The 23,405-nt window shown below is 41.7% G+C and overlaps 4 protein-coding genes and 1 long non-coding RNA gene across 7 annotated transcripts; all 5 read right to left on the minus strand.

Moving 5' to 3' along the window:
- Positions 1-161: 161 nt before the first annotated feature.
- On the minus strand, positions 162-938 carry LOC149382675 (uncharacterized). The gene is made up of 3 exons (XR_016301967.1): positions 844-938; positions 685-725; positions 162-539 (listed from the first exon to the last, which is right to left on the minus strand). It is a non-coding gene; the product is annotated as an uncharacterized LOC149382675 (long non-coding RNA).
- Positions 939-1,652: 714 nt separating this feature from the next.
- Positions 1,653-4,448, minus strand: EIL3 (ETHYLENE-INSENSITIVE3-like 3). 3 transcript variants are annotated; one of them, XM_089600990.1, is made up of 3 exons: positions 4,164-4,448; positions 1,997-3,684; positions 1,653-1,916 (listed from the first exon to the last, which is right to left on the minus strand). In XM_089600990.1, exon 2 carries the CDS (start codon positions 3,676-3,678, stop codon positions 2,032-2,034), a length of 1,647 nt encoding a protein of 548 aa, XP_089457116.1. In that variant the 5' UTR covers positions 3,679-3,684; positions 4,164-4,448; the 3' UTR covers positions 1,653-1,916; positions 1,997-2,031. The 3 variants fall into 3 exon arrangements, with proteins under 3 accessions (XP_089457116.1, XP_089457115.1, XP_089457114.1); XM_089600989.1 differs by having other exon boundaries at positions 1,997-3,698; XM_089600988.1 differs by having other exon boundaries at positions 1,997-3,755.
- Positions 4,449-8,934: 4,486 nt separating this feature from the next.
- On the minus strand, positions 8,935-12,417 carry LOC149382677 (multiple C2 domain and transmembrane region protein 5-like). Its single transcript, XM_089600979.1, has 3 exons — positions 11,475-12,417; positions 10,024-11,400; positions 8,935-9,253 (listed from the first exon to the last, which is right to left on the minus strand). The coding sequence occupies exons 1-3, from the start codon at positions 12,071-12,073 to the stop codon at positions 8,962-8,964; spliced, it is 2,268 nt and encodes a 755-aa protein (XP_089457105.1). The 5' UTR covers positions 12,074-12,417; the 3' UTR covers positions 8,935-8,961.
- A 1,100-nt stretch (positions 12,418-13,517) lies between these two features.
- Positions 13,518-16,173, minus strand: LOC149382678 (NAD(P)-binding Rossmann-fold superfamily protein). The gene is made up of 12 exons (XM_089630544.1): positions 15,959-16,173; positions 15,749-15,889; positions 15,597-15,645; positions 15,453-15,470; positions 15,250-15,365; positions 15,066-15,182; positions 14,737-14,787; positions 14,558-14,646; positions 14,392-14,452; positions 14,221-14,298; positions 14,002-14,112; positions 13,518-13,875 (listed from the first exon to the last, which is right to left on the minus strand). The coding sequence occupies exons 1-12, from the start codon at positions 16,079-16,081 to the stop codon at positions 13,750-13,752; spliced, it is 1,080 nt and encodes a 359-aa protein (XP_089486670.1). The 5' UTR covers positions 16,082-16,173; the 3' UTR covers positions 13,518-13,749.
- A 96-nt stretch (positions 16,174-16,269) lies between these two features.
- Positions 16,270-20,924, minus strand: TOP6B (topoisomerase 6 subunit B). Its single transcript, XM_089630543.1, has 19 exons — positions 20,753-20,924; positions 20,599-20,651; positions 20,379-20,476; positions 20,125-20,230; positions 19,690-19,827; positions 19,555-19,606; positions 19,349-19,413; positions 19,163-19,269; positions 18,646-18,748; positions 18,484-18,569; positions 18,191-18,387; positions 17,987-18,102; positions 17,815-17,900; positions 17,622-17,694; positions 17,321-17,412; positions 17,083-17,221; positions 16,918-17,012; positions 16,661-16,835; positions 16,270-16,585 (listed from the first exon to the last, which is right to left on the minus strand). The coding sequence occupies exons 1-19, from the start codon at positions 20,844-20,846 to the stop codon at positions 16,439-16,441; spliced, it is 2,022 nt and encodes a 673-aa protein (XP_089486669.1). The 5' UTR covers positions 20,847-20,924; the 3' UTR covers positions 16,270-16,438.
- Between the last annotated feature and the right edge of the window lie 2,481 nt (positions 20,925-23,405).

Consider the following 23,405-nt stretch of genomic DNA (forward strand, 5'->3'; position numbering starts at 1 on the left):
CCTACTATTATTCCATACCAAAAAACTTGGTTTTGTGAAACGACAGTAGTTTGGAATAGTTTGTATGTCGTTTCATTGATACACGTACTTAGGATTTAAAAGCACATTAATATAGGAATAGAACTTAAAATGTGCCAAAACTCATAGAAGTACTTGGTGATATTACAAAATGAGAAATAACGAACACAATGGTATATAGACATAGTGTATGGTTTGCATAAAACTCAAGCTAAGAACTTCATCCAATATGATATAAACTAAACAGTAGCCATAGGGTCATATTAATTAGGCTATAATGTAGAGAAATCCATTTGGTATCCGCAAATGAAACCAAACGTGGAAAGGCCTCAAAAAAGCTTTGGTATCCAAAGAAAGAAAAGAAATGAAAAAAAAAAAAGTTATGGCTTTTCTGGGTTTTGGTTATGGTGGAGAGGGTCAGGACCTGTGGGAATTAGCCTTGTTGATTCTTCATATTCGCTCACATTCGAATCTCCGTCCATGTTTTCCATTACACTCACCTCCTTGATTTTCTCTGACCCCTTTAACAAACAAAACCCATCACAATCACAAGACTTGTTTAATTAGTGGAAACAAGTGCAACGACATTGCTAAAAGATTCAACATTTATTTAGGTTTGGCATCTCGAAAAAGAAATGAAAAAAGGGTTAAAGTTAAAGAAGTCACCTTTGTTGTGGGCATTGACAACGCTGTTCCTCCTTGGAAGCCTTAAAATGACAAGAGCCAAAAGGAAGAGGCTTTATGTAAATGCATATATAGAGGGTTTATGAGATATTAGCACGGAAAGAAATGAAAAATAAAAAAAGAAAACAAGGATGAACTTACTAACAAAAGCAGCTGGGGCTAAGAAGGATTGAGCAAATGGCAATGACAGTGAAGCGAGCATTATTAGGACGAGCATGAACGTTGAAACCCCTCTCATTGAGTTTTTTTTTTTTTTTCAGAGAAAGGACGGTGTGTGTGATTTATGCGACGAGGTTGACGTGTATGTAATCATATATATCCAAAAGAAGAAAAAATAGAGAGTTTTGTAAGTATGAAATCAGCAAATGTAATAATGGCATACTGTGTGATCAAAAGCTTAATGAAGCAAGCCACAAAGGGAATAATTAGCTAAAAGAGAGTTTTTTTTTTTTTTTTTCCTGGTCAAGCACAGAGAGCAACAGAGTATGTGTTGTTTGTGTCTGTGTGTGTGACAACGTTGTTGTTAATGTTGTAGCGGCTCTACGGTGTCACTGGTGTGGTGTGGGGACCAATATTCGTCCACTTTATTTACCATTGTGCCCTAGAACATACTTTGGTTCCACACCACAACTACAATTACAGAATTAGTCTATATTAATCATACTACTAATTGTTTATTTGAAGTTGAACTGGAAATACGTTTTTATCACCAACACCCGAATTATAGTCAGCAACTCAGCGTCGCTCAAACTGGTTAGCAATTTCTCAATTTCAAGACACGTCTGTGTATTTACATGACCAGTTAAAAAGTGTATCTTAATATGATTAATAAAAGCACACGAGTATCAATTTTTAGCAGCTGTAAACTTAAAGATAGCAATAATGATATAATCATGAGTGAGACTGTGAAGCTGTAACCACCACTGAGAATAGAACCAGGCATTTTTAAAAAAAACAGTATTCCAATGTTTGACTGTACAGCAAGCAACAAATAACGGAACATACATTTTATTATAATCTTCCATCTGAACAAATGACCACAACAAATTGACTTCCTATTTACATCGGATCTATGCTCTCTATGATTTTGCCTAATTGCTTGCAACATCAAGAGCTCTGAAAAACTAACACTGGTACGGACAAAAAATTTAGAAAAATAAAACGTCAAGCGGTCAACACATTGCTTATGACTAACCCAGTGAGCAATACCAATCCTGCACAGACAAAATACAAACAGGACTCATAATCCGAAATTCTTGGAACAAACAACAAAAGAGCGAGAATAGCGACTTACAGTCTAATCTCCAAAGACTCAAAAACCCCAACAATTCAGGCCCCGAAGTACTGGATCAAATCTTCGTCGTGCGAGAAGCCCTCGAACGAGGCGAGATTGAACGGGCTGCTCGGGAACCCGTCGAAAGTCAGCGACAAGCCATTGAGCGGCGACCCAAAGTTGGTGTCGATCGGTCTGTCTTGGTCGCCGTTCATGTAATACGGCAAATCTCCAACGGCAAGCTCAGCGCCGTTGTTATCCATGGCCGCCGGAATATCATGGAACCCATCCGCGGCCGCCCCGATCTGCTGAGACTGTTGATGATCCACCGATTGGTTGCCGTAGTTATACGTATCCCCCGGATGTACCCACATGCTTTGCTCCGCGGAAATCACATTCTCGCAGGGCATTTCGACAAAGGCGTTGAAATCGGAGACCGGTAATTGTGCCCCGATATCGACATCCTCGTTCATCATCGGCTCGACCAGCTCGACCTCTTGGGTCCGGTTTATGTCGAGCAAATCGTACAACGGTTCCACGTCTCGAGACGACCCGGGTATTAGGTCCTCGGCGGGCGGCTTCGGTCTCGCACCACCCCTCTTCCGCTTTTCCCCTCGTTCTTTGGGAGGCCGAGGGGCGTTATCGGGCAAGTTGCTTCCGGAAGGTTCTAGATCCGCACGCGATTGGCTTCTTCTGTCGTCTCTGGACGAGACGGAGCAAAGAGCGTCGTCGTCGACGACGTCGTAGTCGCTGTCGTCGCCGCTCTCCGCGGCCCTCTTCCCGTTCCCCGTAGCTCCTCCCAAGGGCGTTTCGGTCACGCCGGAGTTTCCGTTGTCGCTGCTCGGCTGGCGAACCAACGACTCCTCTCGGCCCAGCACGCCGAGCCAGATGGCGCTCTCCTTGGCCGTCATCTTGTCCTGGAGACACTTGGACTGCCTGACGTGGCGGCGTATCTTGGCGACATCTGGCGACATGTGCTTGATGACGCCGGTCAAAACCCCGACTTTCCACATCTTCTTCAAATCGTGCGGCTTCTTGTACGGCGGGCTCTGGCCGTGGGGGATCCCGAGCTTGGCCCACCAGTCCTCGTTCCCGGTGGGCCACCACGGCGGCGGAACCTTCTTCTCCAGCGGAAACTTCCGCTGGGGCGGGTCGCAGTGTTGCATCAGAGACGACAAGAGCGACCCGAGCGTCGCGTCTTGAAGATCCTGAAGAACGCTCTTCTGCGAGTAGCTTCGGTTCTCGGCCTCGGAGGCGGCGAGGCACTCGGCCTCGTGCTTGGCTATGGCCGCGGGCCCGTTCTTGTCGAATTTCACCTTCTCTTTCCACCACGCTCGTATGTTGTCCGAAGCGCCGCTCACCGGTTTTCCCTTCTCGGGGATGATTCCGTACACGAACCCGCGGGCCTTGCAGACTTCCATGAGCTTGAGCATGTATTTCAAGATCCCGTCTTGGGCCCGAGACATCTTCTTTCTTCGGGCCTGGTCCGAGGTCTGCTTGGGCTTTTGCTTCTCTTGGGCTTGTTGGGCTGCGATCCTCTGCTTCTCTTTCAGCCTCTGGAGCTTTATGCGGTCCTTCCACATCCGCCTCTGGAGATCCTCTGCCTCGATCTCCTCGTCGCTCACGTCCTTCTCGGCTATGTCTTCGCATCTCAGATCGTCCACTTCTATGTCTGAATTGTATCCCATCGACTCAAAAGCCATTTCTACCTAATCACGTCAAGCTAAAAACCCTTGATTCACTGCCTGGTTTTTCAGTCTTTGAAATACACAGTACATACCTAAAGGAACAAAAAAAAAAAAGATTGTACCATTCATACCAAGGTTTTAAAAAACGTTAAAAACTTACGTACTGAGGCGTGGAAACGGTAAAACGCCCTGAAAACCTTGATTCATACATGAAATCAATGCTCAAATTAAAAAAATCCATTTAATTGCAATGAACCTCGGAACCTCCCAAATTGTACACAAATAAACAAACCGTACACACACCAACAGAGCTCAACGACATGTCACGTCAAAAACTGAAGTCGTTATCGTATCAAAATGAAGAGACCCAAAATGAAACAAATACAAAGAAGTCTTATACACAAATCCAGCCATAAGAACGCAATTGTCAAAATCTCGATATCTTTTAATTGGAACATAATCTAATATATACAGAGACGACAAAAAAAAATAACTCTCACCAGGTATGAGATACGATAAAAAGCCGATTCCGTCGCGCACTTCACGAGATTCTAGCTCCGAAAATTAAAAACCCTACACAATTCGGTTTTCTGTGAAATTTGATTCACTAGTTTGCGAGTGATTCAGAAAACCTAAAAAAGGTTGTGAATTCGGGTAGAGAGAGAGCAAAAAAAAAAAAAAAGGTTTCGGAAAACGGAGGGGACGAGACGAAACAAACTCGGACTTTGCCAATCCCGAAAGAGGCCTCATCCTCTGCACCGCAAAATTCCTACTTTTAGAAATCGTTTATTTTATTATAAAAAATAACCAAAAAAATGCTTTTCCACATATGAAATGTATTATTTTATTTCCTATCTTCTTTGGTATTTTTTTTTTTTTTTTTTTTAATAAGACGACCACTTTGGTCTTTTAAAAATGCCAAATTGCCTATATGCACGAATCCGTCTCCGTCAATTAGAGTTATTGGTTGAGTGAGTTCAAATCATTTGAGAACCTTCAATAAAATAAAATAAAATAAAAATAAAAATAAAAAGTCTCCATTAGAATATAAAATAAACGACATAAAAAGTAGTGTCGTTTACAGTTATAGAAAACGACAGCGAACAAATGGGGACACGACAATAAAGTGGATGCTGAAAATTTATTATCCGTTATTTTTTTTTCTACATTTTTATTTCTGCCAAATACGAAGAAGAAGAAAGCTGCACATCCTCCCCTGGAGTCGGAGTCGAGCCTCTGGAGAGTCCAACAGCGGTGACCGATTCCCAAAGAGCGGCGCTGGTTTGTAAGCGTTTTTGGGTTTGCGCTTTGTTACTTTAAGTGAGAGAGATCACGAAATAAAGTTTTCTTTTGCCTTTGCTATTATGCCTTTTTCTTATTAGAAACTGGGACTTAGTACTTCAATTCCACTCCATGTAATTCTTCATGCTGGATTAGGAAAACTCATATGCCAAGGCACAACGAAATCAGTAGATTTAAAATAATTCGTAAAAGGTCAATCACAACCTTTCACGAACTTCCACTTTTATTTAAAATCTTATTTTCATCTTGCTACTTCAAGTTTCTATACTTGTGTTTGTAATACTTATGCATAAATGTTTACACATTTATCTTTGCTATGCATATAGATTTATGCTATACTTATGTTTGCTAATTACTTAAGTTTCTTTGTTTGTGATTGTTAATTGTTAACTTCATGTATATATTTATTTTGTAGACATAATTACAACTAAAAAAAAAAGGCACATGGGGGTATGAGTATCAAAATTGTCTCGTTTTAAAACCATTTCAACCTACTCACTTTTTACCACGCTCAGACAGTTATACCCTCGGAACTAACGAGAAAAAATATTTTGGAAAAACTCAAGAAAGGCGCGAAGAAATGAACGAAAAGGGCAAAAATGACTTTAGGTACATAGATATGTAACAGTTAGTGGCGCAGCCACATAGAGATTAAGGGGCCAATGTCTCCCTGAACGTTTTGACGATGAAGGCCGCGCTGATGATTCCGAGCTCGAATATCTCGATCCGAGGCCGCCAGAGCTGCCTCGCGCTACGGCGGAGATCGCTCGCGTAGAGCGTAGACTCGTCCATGACGTGGTAGCCTCCCTCGAGGCAGACGCGTAGATGGAGCCGGCTCGAGAAGCGCTTCTTGAGAGGCTCGTTGGGTCCGCCGGAGTCGACCTTGATGTAGCGCTCGAGGTTGAACCACTTGGTGTGGACGGGCTTGTGGTCCATCCGTCGTTGGACGCTCTGCAAAGGCAACAAGCATTTCCCACCGCGGCCTTCACCACCATCTCCCTGGCCACCGCTCTGTTGCCGGGGAGCACCAGATCCTTAGCCTCAATGACGTTGACGCGCGGGGTACCTGTTAAGAATCCCACATTGAAAAAAAAATAAATGAGAACTGAACCAGAGTTTATAAATGTCATTGGTTACTTTTCTTTCGATGATGAAAACTTCGAAGTACTAAAAAAACCAAACAGAAAGCTAAATCAGTAAATTATTGAGGAAATTAGAGAGATTACCTAGTCTATGATCGAAAGAGAGGAAATGAAATTCAAAGGTACTTGAGAAGTTTCAGAAAGATAGAGACTAGTAAAAAACAAACCAAAATAATGGCGGGAGAGACTATTAAAATTTTCCCATTTACCCTTAATGAAATGTTTATTTTGCACTTACCCCCTTGTGAATATTCACGTACGGCCAACCATAACTATCTCGCTTTCTAGTCTCAAATTTTAGACCTTCGAGCTTTTAGATCTATGTTTTTCAATTGTACGCATTGTTATCAATAAATTTAGGTGAGTTTTTAGAACTTATAGATGTGTTTTTGGGTTGATTTTCAAGACATTACAAAATAAAAAAGGAATAATTACGAAGCGCATAACGAGCTTCGCTTTCTCACAACTGGTTCAGAAATCAAAGCATGTAGACGAATTGAAAATTAACGAGAAACAAACAAGTGACTGAGACTACTTTTTGCTTACCACAAGAAGTGAATATTATTCGATGTTCTCCGATTAATACGATAAAGCATTTCGTTGATTGGAGTTTCATAAAAGAATTGGAGATGAAAGAAGTATAAGAAATCTTATGAATTGTTATACATAGTAAAAATTGCGAAAAATGTTCCATTTCTATTCAATGATGGTAGGCTTTTATTACATTTTCATGTTTTTCTCACGAAAATGCCCGCCTTTTTCTAATGTTTCAACTCTAAAAAGGGCTTCATTTGATAGAAAAACATGAAAACGGTATAAATGCCTATCACTTAAAAAGTTGGGGCATCGGTGTCATTTTCTCCAGTATATATACACAGTATTAATGACATAAACGTCCTCCACTAACAAACGACGCATAATTAACTAAAGAGGACTATGTCGTAAATAACACTTAAAACGACATTAAGAGAAATAAAACGAATAAAAGTTAATAAAAGCTGTACAGAACGTAAACTAAGAACAAAACAGATGTAAAGCTTATACACTAAGAAACGCCTAATACTCCCAAAATCTTCATTACCGATTCCCAGCTAATGAACAGTGGCTTGAACAAGATAAACTATTGTATCAACAATTCATTCTCTTTTTAGTCATTATTATATTATTCCTATATATTTTTCTGTATTTGAGTTTAAATTTCAACATTATTTAGGATTATTGCTACTTGTCAGTTTCAAAATTTACAAGTTTTGATAAACCAATCAAATTCATAACTTGTTAGTTCATCTCTTTGTTTATTCATTCTGTATTTATATTTTCCCAAGTAGCTAGTTATTGATCTTTGTCTATTCAAAAAATGAGCAAGTAGCTTAGCTGTGATTTTTCTAAACATTAAGTGAAATGTATAAACATACACTAAAAAACGGAAGAAAAAAAAAATCAACAATGTTGATATTGTAACAATACCCAAATAATTAAATTATTAGGCTTATTCTAATAAATTATTGTGTGAGAAAGTACCAGTTCAGTTGCTAAAGAAAAATGGCAAACTAAAAACAACATTGATCATATTTTTCAAATCACCCCATTTTTTTAAAGTTGAGAATAACATAATTTCACAAGAAAGCAAACTTTTAAGTAAATATCTTAACTTACAAGCATTGCTATGTAGTTCGGGTCAAGGAATAAATCAGGATTTGTTTATCTTAGTTTTGCTATTTATGATGTGAGTTTGGTGCTTTGTTCGTATGATTCCTATGATTTAATTGTTTTCCATTAGCTAGGTGTGGTGTTTTATCTTTTCTATCTAATTTGGCCAACCTTACTCGTAGACGGTTCTCAAGTCAAGGGTGAACTTTTCCCCTTGATCTATTCAATAGCAAAACGAGCGTTTATAAACCACTATAAATCACTACATGCAAATAAAATAGAGACTAATTGTTATAAATAGTTGGTGGTTATAAATCATTGTAAATAAAATAAAACAAAGAGGACTAACTATTATAATCGCACGGTTGTTATAAATTACCATGCAAGTTCGACATTATTTTGGTTAGTTCATGTTTTTTATGGATCTCTAAATTTCTGGGGATTTGGTTTTTGAAAGAAAAAAAAATAGTTGGTTACGTGCTATTGTGAGTGTATTTTTTATTTTATTGATAATGTTATTTCTTGCTTATATCCGGTCATGTTTAAGTAATGAAGGGTAAAATTTTCATTTCACAATCGTTTATAAATGACTTGTGAACAAAAACATCAACTATTTTGCAAATTTATATTTTGATTTGTCTAATTAGCTAAAACACCATATTTTGTTTTAATAAGTCAATAAGTTTAGAATGTTTTAGAAGGGAAAAATTTAGAATAAATAAGTTTTTTGTGTGTGTGTGTGTGTGGTAGCGGGGCTGAGGAGTTGGACCTCATATCCCTAATTTGGGACCAAGCCCAAATTAACCTCCCGAATGAGTACTAAGACCTCATGCTCAGGTACAACTTGTAACTAACATTAAACTCTAGTCCTTTTCTTGCTGTAATTTTTCTCTGCGAAAATAAGAAGAACATAAAAGTTCAACTAAGACAAGTCGCTGGCGATGGAGAATAACTAGAGTAAACCATAGGTGACCTTGTAAAATTTGGTTAGTAAAAGTGTTTTGTGTGAGGTCAGGTCAATTCACGGTTTCTATTCAAGATACAAGAAACCAATCTTGACACTTTTGAGTACACTATTATTACAGTAATCAAACATTATTGGTACAAAGAAAAAACAAACGAAATTACAACACGGAAAAAGTAAGTAAATAAATGATGATATAATACCAATGAGAGAGAGAGAGAGATGAGTGAGTACAGTGTGCTAGAGCATGGTGTCGGATCTGGCGGGAAGTCGTCGGAAGAAGTTGAGCGGCACGGTGGGAAGTCTGTGGCGGAAGCGAGGGTGTCGGAGGATATAAAGTCCGGCGATGAGGCAGATCACCTGAAAGGGCGTGACGTAGAGCACTACTGCGGCCACGGAGCAGAAGACGAGGAACATGGCCGTGGCGCGTGGGTCCCGCCAGCTCAGCAGCGAGTGGAGCCTCTCCCCCTGAGTCGCCAAGTCCCCCACCACCGTCTGAACCCTCCCCGCGATCGTCCGCAGCCGATCATACCTAGAGCTCCACATTTTTACCGGTTAACCATTTTGTCCACTTTTAATCGTACTTAGAAGTGGGTATCTAATCCGGTTTAAATTAATTAACATTTTTATCCGGTCATTTTATATTTAATAGCAGTTAACCAACCATTGTAAAAATAAATAAATAAAAATTCACCATTAACCGATTAAGTCTTTTAACCGTTTTGCACGATTAATAATAGGGAAAATATCACGAGTATCTCTTGTGTTTAATCGAAATGCGAGATTTATCCCTTCTATTTTTAGAAATATCAGACATATCCCTCCAGTTTAATATAAATGACATATACATCCCCTAAAAAATGTTATATTACAAATATCATCATTTTCGTTTATTTTTTACAAAAAAATAATTTGAAATCCCCTAAATACCCTTAATGAAATAATTTTTTATCTTCTATTCTATATACAAAAAAATTAAATTAAAAAAATTTCTTTAAAAAAGGTTAAGGTTTTTTTTTATATAGTAAATAAATATTTATTCTATTAAGTGTATTTTGAGGAGTTCAAATTATTTTTTTGTAAAAAATAAACGAAAAGGGTGATATTTGTAATATAATATTTTTTGAGGGGATGTATATGTCATTTATATTAAACTGAAGGCATATGTCTGATATTTCTAGAAATAGAGGGGATAAATCTCGCATTTCGATTAAACACGAGGGAGGGGTACTCCTTGATAATAAACCGTCAACCGTCTAACACGGTTAATGGTTAATCATTTTGCCCACATTTTAATGGTACCTCATCCGTACTGTGTCTCCAGGCTTGGTGGTGGGGAACGTGTCGAACTCCTCGTCGAGCTCGTCAGGCTGGGCCGCGTGCGCGTGGGAGAGCCGCGTGTCCATGTGCGGCGGGTGGCGGGGCCGCCGCCGGAAGTTCCAGAGTCCGACGACAAGCAAGTACAGAAAGAACGTGGGAAGGACGAGCTCCGGGTAGCAGACGAGGATGACGAGGAGGACGTGGATGAGGAGCGTGGTGAGAGGGTTGGTCCAGTGCCGGACGTGGTGGAACCACCGCGCCGCCGCCACGGCCCCGCCCGTCACCGCCATCACCCGGAAGAAGTTGGCCTTGCTCCGCCGCAGGCTCCACACGTGCGAGTCCGCGTCCAGCATGTACTCCACCACCTCCCGCCGCAGCGGCGGCTCCGCCCTCTCCAGCCTGGCGGCCACCGTCCGCATGGCGTGGTGACGCAGCGCTTCCAAAGCCGCGACCGAGATCGGGTGGACGTGGTGCATCTTGGGGAGCACCGGGTGGGTGTACACGTGGAGCATGTTCGCGAACGACGAGCACGTGAACCGCGCCGCCAGCTGGACCTCCCCGGCTTTTTTCACCCCCGAGGCTTGCAGGAGAAGCAACGGGTACGAGTGCGTGTACACCCGCTCCGTCTCCAGAGTCGAGAGCCGGATCCGGACTTTTCCGATCCTCGAGTCCTTCCCCGCGGGCCCGCCGTTCGCGAACACCCCGACCGTGATGACCGTGCACGGGTCGTAGACCTCCCACGTGTACTGCTCGTTCCACTTCGGAGCCGACGAGGCCACGATCGTCCGCGTCCGCACCCATTTCTGCCCGTACTTAGCCACGCAGAAGGCGTCGGCTTTCCCCGCCAGCCCGGCCGCGCTGATGACTCCGAGCTCGAATACCCCGATCGGAGGCCGCCAGAGCTGCCTCGCGCTGGGGCGGAGATCGCTCGCGTAGAGCGTAGACTCGTCCATGACGTGGTAGCCTCCCTCGAGGCAGACGCGTAGGTGAAGCCGGCTCGAGAAGCGCTTCTTGAGAGCCTCGTTGTTGGGTCCGCCGGAGTCGGCCTTGATGTATCGCTCGAGGTTGAACCACTTGGTGTGGACGGGCTTGTGGTCCATCCGCCGCTGGACGCTCTGCAGAGGCACCAAGCATTTCCCGAGCACCTCGCCGGATTTGTCCTCCACCGTCAGAACCAGCGGCTCCTCCAGCGGATCCGCCGCCACGAACATGAGATCCTCGTTCCACTTGGCCGCCCCGGACGGCCGCGTCTTCTGAAGCTGGTGCCCCACCGCCGCCTTCACCACCGTCTCCCCGGCCACCGCTCCGCCGCCGGGGAGCACCAGATCCTGAGCCTCGATGACGTTCACTCGCAAGTACCTATTAAAAAAAAAAAAGAGTAAGTAAACGAGAACTAACCAGAGTTTATAAAGGTCATGAGTTACTTCTTCTACCAGAGTCTGGGCGCGAGGTAGACTTTTGAGCGGATCCACGAGACGCCCTCGGGGCCCACGGAGGCGGCGTCGGAGTGCCAGGCGTCGGGAAAGGACTCGTCGGCCTGGGTCCCCATCCAGACGGCGAGCATGAGCTCTCCTTTCCTGAGCTTTTCGCCGGACGAGCGGTCCTCGAGGCGGTACCACTGCGGGGCGAGGGTGCTGTCGGGCGGGGCCCGCTTGGGGATCTCGTTGACGTCGAAGGCGACGCGGCCGATGACGTCGTCGAGGACGACGTCCTTGTCCTTGACGAGGACCTCGAGGACGGAGGCTTGGATCCTTTCCTTGGAGAAGGCGAAGCACTGGTGCCACTCGGGGCTGGTCCGCTTGTCGAGGTGCTTGGTCTGGCCTTTGTAGTTGCCCAGCTTCACTTCCACGTAAGGGTCGCAGCTTCCGGTGACGTCTCTGGGAGGCAAATCCCGAGCTTTCACCACCTTCACGTAAAGGTACTGCATCTGCTCCACCAGGTCGTACGCGCACGACAGCTTGTCGCTTCCGATCGCTCCGGCGCCGATGTTCGGCGCCGTCTCTTTCAGCGCAAACTCCACTTGCTGCGCCATTTTTTTGCAGCTTTGCTTGTCGGTGAAGCTACGCTAGCTGTGCAGATCGATGGAAGAGCCGAGAGAAAGAGAGAGAGTGGGTGATTGATTGAAAGTGAAACAGTACTGTTTATAAAGAAGCTCAGTTTTACTGTTTATTATTCTTTTTGACTTGCAGAAACGGAAAATAACTGATGAACCCAGAGACACACGTGGGCGAATCGCGGTCGGAGAAGCTATAACAAAATATGCATGATGATAAAGGCCTTATTTCTGATACTAATAATAGTGAACTTGAGGAAACTAAATAAAAACATGGGTTCACATTGAAATATAGCCTAATCAATGTTTTCATTACGACAAAAGGAGACTTTACATTGAAATATAGCACTATTTATTCTTGACTAATAATCACTTGTTGACATATTGCTTTTACCTTTTTTATTTATTTATTTATTTATTATAGCTACCAAATTATTACCGTCCTACCTCTCTCTCAACATACATCGAACTCTTTTTTGTCATCAACTACTTAAATACATTACATTGCTCCATGAGAAAAAAAAAATTCCAGCGGGGCCAATATGGAAAACAACATGCTACCGCAATGTCTTCGCTCTTCACAGCTCGTCATCAATGTAATTCATGGACTTTATTTTATTTCACAAAATATATTTGGTGGCGTACTGTTGTTTTCCGAAGCGTTGGGCCATATAATTACAAGCCTTCGCTGTTAGGTATGGTGGGCTTAATAAGGTGAAGAAAAGAAGAAGATGAATTGATCTTTCACTTCACTAGTTCAGTTGTTTCATGGGACACCATTTTAGGCAACTTTAAACTCGTTTTGAATACCACCCAATTGATCAATTCAATCCGGTCAGTCAAAAAGTGAACATTAACGTCCAAGATTTTATTATAATTAATTACGGTGATAATAAGTAATAATTTATGAACAATTCACCTTCACCATATTGTTGTGCGAATCGGGTACAGCTGCCAGTCTATGCACGTAAATTACAGTCAGTGAATATCGTTTACATGTAAAAAAAAATTCTTGTACTTGTATGATCATCTACTTAATACTTCGCATTGCAGAGAATAGTAATAATGATGTCTTTGACTCCGCATTAAAATATAGTCTGAAGTCTGAACTGAACAGCGAGTTTCTACCTAAAAATGAATGGTTGAAATGCGAAATATTTTCTGTAAGAGAGCAAAAAGTCTTGGAGCAAAGTGTACGTAGAAAATGACTAGGCAATTTTTTTATTTTTTTTTGCCTCATCGTTATCCTATTGTTGCCGTGGAATTTTTATCCACGTTGCGGGTCAATGAAACAGTTTTAATTGGGTTGGGAATGGGAAGAAGTAGCTTGAGTGTCTTGAATGAGATAAAATTAAATGCCTACATGTGCTCACTTATTTACTACACTGGTCCATCTTCTGCAATATGTCTTTTGAAGGATCTCTTTAGGCTCAACTCAACAACCTTTTTTATTCTCTTACAATTACAATACAACTTGATGTATAATGCCACTAGACTTGTTCGGATTATAGAATTTGCAGGCCTTTAAATTATGCTGCATTACAATGAGTCAACTATAAATGAAGACAGAGTTATTGCAAACAAGACCTTTTTTTTTTTTGGTAAAATGTGAATCTGGCGAAGATTACTTGAGACGACTTTGCGGGGATTCGAGTTCAAAACATCTTTGTAAGAACGGGTGCACCGTGCTTGGATCCAGATTCCAGCATTGCCTCGAGAACAGCAACGTCTCTGGCGCCTTCCAAAAACGACATTCGAGGCTCGGCTACGAATTCATTCCCCTTCATCAAAAACACCAACGAGCCGGGTCAGATGATTGGTCAAAATGATTGAAAATTGAGAGTTGTATCTTAATCAGAATATACAAAATGACATGCCAGATATCGGTTAACGGGTCAGTGAATAACCTGCAAGCTGGCGTGTGAGATATCGTGGATAAAACTTTTGAATTCATCAGTCACACCGCTAAATTTGTGGAATGTGCTTTTACTTAGCCCATCAGCTCCACAAAACGAAACCTGAAACAGATACGAATTACAAAAATAAATATAAAATTAAAGTTCGAAAATTAAAATTTTAACGCCTGCGAAATGATTGGACTGAAAAGAGTTGATCTTCAAATTTACAAGGTAGCCATGTTGACCATCATGCTTTCCGCGCTCAACTTGTACGGTTCCTTTCAGCCCAACAACTCTCCAAAGTATCTACAAGCAAAATAAATAAATAAAATTACAAATTAAGTACATATCAGAGAGAAGTCTACGGTTATAACACAGAAAAGACTGAAAAAAACATGCCTTAGGTGAGCTTGAGGAGACAACCATCACAAAAACTCCGGAACAACCATTTTCTAATTGACTGTATCAAGCAAATCCAGGTATTATTAGAGCTTCAGTTGTGACTGAGTATATATATATATATATATATATATATATATATATAAACTGACATAGTTGGGCTTACAAAAGCGATGAAATGTTATCCGGCGCAGGTAAAGTCTTGTCTACGTGAGACGTTGAAGCTGAAACTGAGAATATCTCGCATCCGACAAGCTGTTTCAAACCCGGAACTCGAAATTTAAAACCACGCAGGTGTTGTTAAGAAAAACAATATAGACATAATGTCGAGGTCATGGAAATTACCATCCTCAAACCTGCAATGAAATGCACTCCCATGTCTAGAATGAAACCCCCCTGCCATAACGGATTACATTTTAGCTTAAGAAACAAACTGGAAGGGCAACAAACATTCTATCAGACCCAGGATAAAACTTATATGAGAGGGAAAATATTTTTCGCGAGAGACAAAAGAACTATAAATAGATTGTACACGCTCCTCTCAATTCAAGGACAAGAAGAACTCAAACCTAAGAAAAAGAATAATAGTTCGTTCTCAGAGAGCAGCTTAAAATCGTGTTGTATGAGAAATTTTCTTCACGGGAAAGGGTAAAAAAAAGGGGGGTATCACATACATTAAAATCGCGTCTCCAAGAGCTTGAAAAGTAGGGGTTTGAACTGTTCATTGATCCTTCGATGATAACTTGGACGCTCATCATATCTCCAACCTCCTCAGCTACTAGCCTTTTGCTCTGTGATAGTAGAAATTAGTTCAGCTATCAAGTCAGGAAAACGAGATTACAAACGAAAAAGCGGTACCTCAACGAAAGCAGGTTCAAATCGATAGTTTTCTGCAACGGCCCAAATGGGTTTAGCCGGTACATTGGCACAGAAGGAGTTATAGGCAGAAATGGCAGCCTCAAGTTCGCTCGTACCTGCATTACCAAACCGTTCAGTAACTTGCAATATAAGTAACATAACCAATAATTTTTTCAACGAAATTAAAACACCGGACTACTCACAAGACGCAGCCGGCTTCTCTTCAGATCCCCCGAGATGACAACAATTCGTGTTATGCAATACAATGCAAATCAGAAACGTCAATGTCTGCAAATAGTAGGGTTACCAATACACATGAATATTTGTTCTGAAAACCCAAAACTGACCTTGAAGAACATGCTTTCCTGCCCTGAGCAACCTCAGCGAGTAATCAACCTACACAAGTTTGTCCATAGAGCGAAAATCGGATCAAAGTTGCCATTAGGAAACGAAGGCATATTAGGAAACAAGGAAAGATAGGGGAAAAAGGAGTGGTGACCTGAGCTTGGCCAGCTAAAACGACAGCGACGCCGAGAATGGATTGGTCTTCGAGAATGTCGTCGAGACCTTGGTCGCCCCATTTGCATTCCACGTCAGGGAAGTGCTTCCGAGCGATCTCAACAGCTCCTCTCGCAGATTCCTGGCGAACCAATGAAGTCAGAGTTTCTGGGCACGTACGAGAAACAGAGAGGGATAGATCGTAAAGTACCTCGGAGCGACTCCAAATGAATTTCAGAGAGACGAGGTCGGAGATCTCGGAGAGGCGAGGAATGTACTGCGTTCGGACAAAGATTCCGGCTCCAAGAATGCCGATCTCAGGTGTCTTTCCCATCGTCACTTTTGGAGATTCCAAACCAAATGCCAACAATGCCCTTATTTAAGTTACGCCCGTGATGTTATATGTGACCTTCGTGTTTTTCGTTTTGTTTGTGACTCGTAAAGGTATCAACAGTGACTTGGAATTACATTAACTTCTGGATGTTTTATTATTTTTCGGATCAAGACAGAATTAAAGTCTATTTTTAATCTGATTGGTTTATTGAAACGATGTTTGCTTGGTATTATTTAAAAATAAAAATCCACTTGGGATCAGCATTTCACCACCCATAACTAGAAAAAATCGGAATATAAAGAAAAAAGTAAAAAATAAAAGTTATACAAATAAACAATATAATGCCTCTACATAATATCAAGCAAGCAGTCTGAAAACGAATACAGGGTTGTGCAACTCAACCACGGGTTTCTCTGTTTCGAGTGACCGTAAGAAAATGGGTTCTCTTGGTTCCTCGCTGACTCCACTTTGCGTAGCGTATTCCAATGCCATCTCATAGTCAACCTATAATTCAAACGTGTTAGCTTGTGTTGCAAGAAATCTCAACAACATTTCGCAGGCAGACATGTCAGTAATAACCTGTTGAACATGTTGAGCAAGCTTTTCCATGAGCGTTTCTTTTGTAACCAAACGGTCCGAAACTTTCTCGAGCAACTCAGCGTCCTCTTTCTCAAACCGTTTCTTCTTTGCCTTGTGTTGTTGTGCCATTCCCTTCACAACTTCGTATATAGCACCAGTGGCATCGGGTATGTACCTGCAAAAAAGGATATTTGGCTTATATATCAGTTTACGAGATCATTACCACAAACAATCATGAGCTGAGCTATTGATTTTACTTGCTCAGGTTTCTCTTTCGCTCTTGCTGCTCGCGAGCCTGTATTTTTTTCAGTATCTTGGACTTCAGCTGAATACAACACTGTTGAATCGCGGACTGAAATTCAAACATATTTAGCATCGTAATTATGTACTTTTGTTGTGAAAGTGGAAGTGTTTTTCTTTACCTTGACCGCTGTAGCTATTTCGGTTATATCATCTCCTATATACTCTTTCCCTGTCCCTTTGAATGGGATTTTCGTGCTGACAATGCTCACGAAAACACCAATTTTGTCTTGCGCCTGGTTAACCTTGTAGCTATTCCAACTGAAAAATATACCAGTTCCAAACACTATCAGTGACATTTATTAGCTTTTATTGTTATTACTCTATAAAAGTTTTACATGAGAGTTTTTTTTTCCATACTTGATCCTTTTTATGGCAGTCCTGGTGACAACATCAGCACCTTGCTCAAAAAGCAGTGGAATCCGATTTGCAAATCTGAATATATTTAGACCCTACAGTAAATATAGGAATCAATTTTAACAGATTGATCAGTTCTTAAACTCAGAGATGATTTACTATTAATATTTTGGGATACTCTACGAGCACGGAGAGAAGGTTATCCAGGGTGTGATTACAATGTGTTACTACGAGTTCAGTTTAGTCATTAATGTAAGCCTAGCAAAGTTTCAAGGGTCATTCAGAGCAGCAGAGAATAACCTACTTGCTTCACGTCTTTTCCACCGATGCTGACACCAGCCTCCACAATGAATGGGTGGCCTTCAAAAACTTGGGCACTATCTCAAAGCGTCGTTAAAGAGAAGAGAGCACATTCAGAAACGTGAATTACATGGTTCGGGCGATAAAAGCCATTCCATAATTCTTGAGAAATGGAGATAAGCAAATGGAAGCACAACCTGCCTGAATATGTTGCAACCATGTCTGGATGAAGCTCTTTTATAATGCCCAGGCGAAGATTGTATTCTCCAGCAGGACTTAGACACTAAGAGCACTTGGTCATTCATGAGGCCAATCACACGAGACTTGCAATTGAAAAAATAAAAGATCCAGAAGAAAAAAAAAACTTACATCACCGCTCGGGTCATCAAACTTGGCTTGACGAAATAACTGATGTATCCGAACAAGCTGCTGAGAAGTCAAAGATTTGACAGCCATTTTCGGAGTAAAGTCGGGTCCCATTTCACCTTTCGAAAAAAAAAAAAAAAAAACAAGCATCAGCTAACTAGGACTAGCAGTTTGAAAAGGGTCATCGAAAACAGAGCATAGTCTCACCGATTAATCGTTCGGCATAAGGTTTCCCTATATTTACAAATTCATGTTGAAGAAACTGCATGAGGTTTTGCTTTGAAGTTTCCGTAATGAGGCGTTTGATCAGCAGTAAGTCTACCGATGAGGGATGATGCTTTGTCTCGAGAGGAATTGGTGGCATTACATCTGTTCTTCGTGCAAACTTTATGGTCACATTTTTACTGCATAAAAAAAAAGGATGGAAAAATTACAGATAGAGGAAATTTAATTTCTGTTCGGTTTTCTGGCTATGTCAGAGAGAGAGAGAGAGAGCATACTCAGACGAGTCTGAAACGAACTTGAACAGAAATTGAGAATAAGGCGTTATAACCGCCATCTGCCGCATGTAGTGCAATATCTTTGACTGCATACAAAGATAGCTTTTTCTTAGTTTCGAAACACTCATGATTACAAAAAGTGAGACGTTTAGGAACACATACACGGTAAGTTGTCCAGTTTCCCTCAATGACAACTTGAATTTCAGCTCCACGCCACCGCTCCTTATTATCCCGCTTTTCATGTAAATGAATATGAGGAATGTTCCTGAAATCTCATGATTAAAATAAGGGTTATTAAGTTATATAGCCACACGGATATAGTGGATTGAGATATAGCCCACCTTTGGTTAATTTCTTGTAAATAGCCAAGTAAACTTATTAACAAATTAATAGAAGCCTTATTTAACACAACCAAACATATATTTTAGGTAGTTAATTGGCTGCCACGTATGCAAGTTGGCTATTTACAAATTATTTACCAAAGGTTGGCTAATTTACAATTCCTATAGTTTAGGTGGCTTACGTAGCCAATTTTTTGTTAAAATAATAAAGTGTAAACCCCTTTTACTTTTCAGAACTATCTGTTACACTGATTACCTAAACTTAACTTCAGAAGCAAATAAGACACGTGTCATTGAACATAAAAGAATACTTTCATTTTTTGTTATATTTGACCTACCGATGTATATCTATATCCAGCCTGCAGAATGTCATGTAGCTTTGGTTCTTCATTGCAGAGGATATCTCTATAGGAAGCCCTGTACTCATCTTCGACCAAATCAATGCCTGAAAAGGGGATCATATGATTTAAATACGAGCCATAAAAAACTACCACAAGTACTGGAACATGAGTACTAGGTGTTACCATCTTTGCACCAAGTCCAAACTTCCCCCGTGTCTGCTTCAAGCCATATTTTGTCCCAGATAGAACTGCATGAACACGATTTTTTTTATGTTAGCATATGTGAAGTGTTACAGTGAGCTCAAATAAAGAGCTACAAACAAACCGCAAAATTTTGTGCAAGTACAAGGAAATCTAAGGGAAACTTGGTTAAAAGAGTAACTCTGAACCTCGTCCAAACATATTCGGGATCTCGTCATGTGGCATTCCTTTTCCGTTATCCTGCATAAATTTCATGCAAAAATATAAGATGCCTCTCATCTAACAGGTGAAATCAACTCAGAGAAGAAAGTTCTAAAGCTAACCCTGCAAGTCACCCTATAAAATGAAGCTTCACCCCGACCCTTCATTGCCTTAGAAACTTGCGACTCTTTAGTTTTTTTCCCTGAAGCAATATTCTTCGCTTGTATTTCTTGCGTACGGGCTTCCTTTGCTAATCGTTTCTGGAGCATGGGTACGGAATGAATTTCACATGACCATTTAGAAATAACTAAAGAACCAACACCGACTCACACACCGGACAAAATTTGATATGCCAAAAATATATAAATAAATAACTCGTAAACTATATTACAACATAAAACCTCTGTCTCTCACAGATATACACACATAAGAAAAAAAATACTACCATGTGAAACAGGCCACGAATCAAATTACAAAAATGTACCCTAATCAAATGGAAAAGTACCTCCAAACTTTTGAGCTAGCATATAATACTAATAGCACATAAGCTGGCTTACCTCTCGTGCCTTGACTGTCTCGTAATCATCGTAGAGTGCTGCGTCAACACGCTCTCGATCAACAAGCCCAATCATAGAGTTGAACTTGCTTCTCCCAATCTCTTCACTGAAATCAGAAATCACGCGGCAATACACAATTTCAGAGGAACCCATTGATCAACAAGAAAGCTATCGAGTTCAACCTCATTTCATATGAATAAATAGACAAATAACATCAAACTTCCTCCGATTGATAGCCTCGGGTATCAACTTACATGGTTATTTCCACAACAGGAAGCTCGGAAATTGACTCGGCCGAATCGAGCGCGTTCTCAACAAGTTCCCTCACAGTTGTGTACAGTGATTTCCCAGGCTGAGAGATCAACAAATAAGATCGTGACAAAATGATGAAACGCTTAATGATCTGGATCGTAATTAAATAGTAATTGGTTCTTAGTAGAATCGAAGCATTAGTAAGCAAATCAGAAAAATTACATTGTCGAAGCCCGCAATGTTCTTGTTCTCTGCGAAGAACTCGGCCGGAGATTCTGCGTATCAATCACAACGAAATTGAACACTTGGAATCTCGCATTTGTATTCATATATGTATATGAAAATGAAAATCGGAGAGCGAAAGAGAGACACTGACTCTGCTTGAGAGTGCTTTCCTTAGGTTTAGTTGGAGTCTTGGATTTGCCCTTCTTCGTCTCCATTGGGTTTCCATAGCTTTCTTCGGTTTCCATTACGAGGGAATTCGCTTACAATCAACCAATATCGTCAAAGAAAAAAGAGCTAGGGCTAGTTACAGAGTAAAATGCTCATGGACCATGGTGCTTCGGAACGATGTCGTTTTTAAGGTTCAAAAAGTAACTAAAAAAACAAAGTAAATCCCAATCTCCAAAAAAATAAATTTCCCGCCAAACCTAGTTCCGAGGCGGGATTCCATCGTCATAAGTATAAGTTAACTAATGATTGCATTCTATATTGTTTTCGGTTTTCATACTCATTTTATTTTAAATTTTTTCATTTTCCATGTATGATTATGCTCAAATAATATTTGAATTTCTTTTTTTTTTATAAAACGTGGCCGGTACCACGGACGAGATTTCATTAAAAAACCTGATTTATGGCGGAGGAATACCGTGGTTACAACGGGGTATATCTTTAATAACCTCACTCATCGCGCATGTTGGGATAAGCCCCAACCACCGCGACGCCGAAGAGAACTTAAGCGCGAAACGAGCCAAATTATGGGGTGCGATGTTACAAAAACGGGGAAGAAAATAGAACTCTAAATGAGGAAAAAAAAAAAAAAAAAAAAAAGAGACCTACTAACCTTAATATCCTTAAGGAGAGTGCCGAGTTCCGTAGCTGGTATAGACTCCCTCTTCACGGCTTGGACAACTTCAAGACAATCCGAAAGAACCACAACCCGATATTACACCCGAGCTCCGTCGCCAACCGTAAACCCCCAAGAATGGCAAAAGCTTCCGCAAGGATCGATGTGAATCCGACGTTCTTCACCAAGATTTTCGAAGCAATAACCCACCCCCGATGGTCCCAAAGCACACACCCGGTTCCAAACTTCCCTTCACGACTATCGAGGGCCGCGTCCACGCACACACTCACCACCCCGGGCGGCGGGGGCTGCCAAACCGAGACCGGCGGCGAGTGGGACGCGGAGGGCTGCGACCTTGAGGGCTTGGCTCTCCAGTACGAGTCGAGAAAGCCCCCGGCCCACTCCACGAGATCCTCTGGGGCCCACTTGTCCTTTCCCATCGAGACGTTGTTCCTATGATTCAAAATCTCTCAAACCATGACAAGAAACAATTCCAAATTACTAACCTCAATGGCTTCCATGACGGTGATGAAGAAGGAAGTGACATCGTCTCACCGAAAGGAACTAACCAAGTCCCCGAAATTCGTGAGCTCCCAAACTTTTCAAGGCCACCGGCAACCCCAAATGGCATGGGCAATTGTCTCCGGGCATCCGAAGCACACCCGGCACTTGGTATCATGGCAAACTTTCCGTCGGACGAGGGTTGAATTCACCGGAATCCAATCCAATCTTTGCAAACTCTCCGAGCGAAGAGCTTGACTTTAGGCGGGATCGAAAGCTTCCAAAGAGTCTTCCACCAAGTCTCGGTAATCTCTGGAACGGAGGCGGAGGCGAAGGCACGCCCGGTCGGAGTCGTGGCCAACTAGTAAACGTGGCTTACCGGTAGCGGGACGGGACGGAATCCCCGCTACCGGTAATAGAGGTAACGGGACGGGAGGTCCCGTTAAGCCTAACGGACGGGAGTCCCGTCCCGTTACTGTAGCTAACGGGATCCGCGGATCCCGTTAGCGACCGTTGCTTTTTTTTTTTTTTTTTTTTTTAATCTCGGCCGTTGGATCAAAGATCCAACGGCCGAAAAAAAAGAGCCGTTTGAATATGAACGTTTGATTATAGCCGTTGGAGCCGAAAATGAGGTTTTATTTATTATTTTTTTTTCCCACTTATTTCTAAAATCTATAAATACCCCCCCATTTCATTCATTTTCTTCACACCTTTCACTCAAACTCTCTCAAACTCTCTCAAATTCTCTCAATCTTTCTCTCTAATTCTCTCAAACTCTCTCAATTTTACTCTCTAAAGCTTTCATTTTCTCATGGCATCATCATCCCACAACCGAGGAGGTCGAAGGGGAAGAGCTTCCCGAGGTGAACGAATGCACCGTTTTGAAGAAAATTGGTTGCATTTGTCTCAAAACGCCCCCGACCCAAACACCCAATACTCTTTCGATCCAAATTATGTTGCTCCTACTTTCCACAATACGGAATTCACCGAAATTCCAAACACACAAATGCCATATTATCCTCAAATGGATCCCGAGCAAGCATATCAAGCACAAATACCGCCATCCGAAGCCGCTTTTCAAGAGTTTCAAGTGTTCGAGGAACATTATCATCAATCCCAAAATCCAAATGAAGAAGAAGACGACGACGAAACCCAAGATCCAAATGAACAACATGATGACGAGGAGGAGGAAGATGAAGAAGAAGACGTCTCACCGCCACCACCTCAGCCTCGAACTCAAGTTCCACGACCTCGACAACGTGAGCAACAAGAGGATACCCGACAAAGACGACAACGACGTGCCCGAGAAGAACAAGAACAACAACAACCACCTCAACAACAACAACCACCGCAACAACAACAACAACCTCAACAAGCACAAGCATCACGACGTCGAGCGAGGTCTGTTGTCTGGACGTTCTTTGAAGAGGTGATTGCCAACGGTGAAAAAGCCGGAAAATGT

Source organism: Urtica dioica, chromosome 11 (assembly GCF_054948205.1).
Source record: "Urtica dioica subsp. dioica isolate 48M chromosome 11, U.dioica_male_clone48M_v1_H2, whole genome shotgun sequence".
Taxonomy (NCBI): Eukaryota; Viridiplantae; Streptophyta; class Magnoliopsida; order Rosales; family Urticaceae; genus Urtica; species Urtica dioica.

Excerpts from the sequence above, each read along its gene's own strand:
- TOP6B (XM_089630543.1), bottom strand. The coding sequence starts at position 20,846 with ATGGAAACCGAAGAAAGCTATGGAAACCCAATGGAGACGAAGAAGGGC. Across the intron at positions 19,828-20,124 it reads AGACAGTCAAGGCACGAGAG|AAACGATTAGCAAAGGAAGC; the intron begins GTAAGCCAGCTT and ends CCCATGCTCCAG. Across the intron at positions 17,013-17,082 it reads AAATAGCTACAGCGGTCAAG|TCCGCGATTCAACAGTGTTG; the intron begins GTAAAGAAAAAC and ends TTTGAATTTCAG.
- LOC149382678 (XM_089630544.1), bottom strand. The coding sequence starts at position 16,081 with ATGGGAAAGACACCTGAGATCGGCATTCTTGGAGCCGGAATCTTTGTC. Across the intron at positions 14,788-15,065 it reads CTTGGAGACGCGATTTTAAT|GGGGGTTTCATTCTAGACAT; the intron begins GTATGTGATACC and ends CCGTTATGGCAG. Across the intron at positions 14,113-14,220 it reads ATGGTCAACATGGCTACCTT|GTTTCGTTTTGTGGAGCTGA; the intron begins GTAAATTTGAAG and ends TATCTGTTTCAG.
- EIL3 (XM_089600990.1), bottom strand. The coding sequence starts at position 3,678 with ATGGCTTTTGAGTCGATGGGATACAATTCAGACATAGAAGTGGACGAT.
- LOC149382677 (XM_089600979.1), bottom strand. The coding sequence starts at position 12,073 with ATGGCGCAGCAAGTGGAGTTTGCGCTGAAAGAGACGGCGCCGAACATC. Across the intron at positions 11,401-11,474 it reads TACCTCGCGCCCAGACTCTG|GTACTTGCGAGTGAACGTCA; the intron begins GTAGAAGAAGTA and ends TTTTTTTAATAG. Across the intron at positions 9,254-10,023 it reads GGAGACACAGTACGGATGAG|GTATGATCGGCTGCGGACGA; the intron begins GTACCATTAAAA and ends GTGGAGCTCTAG.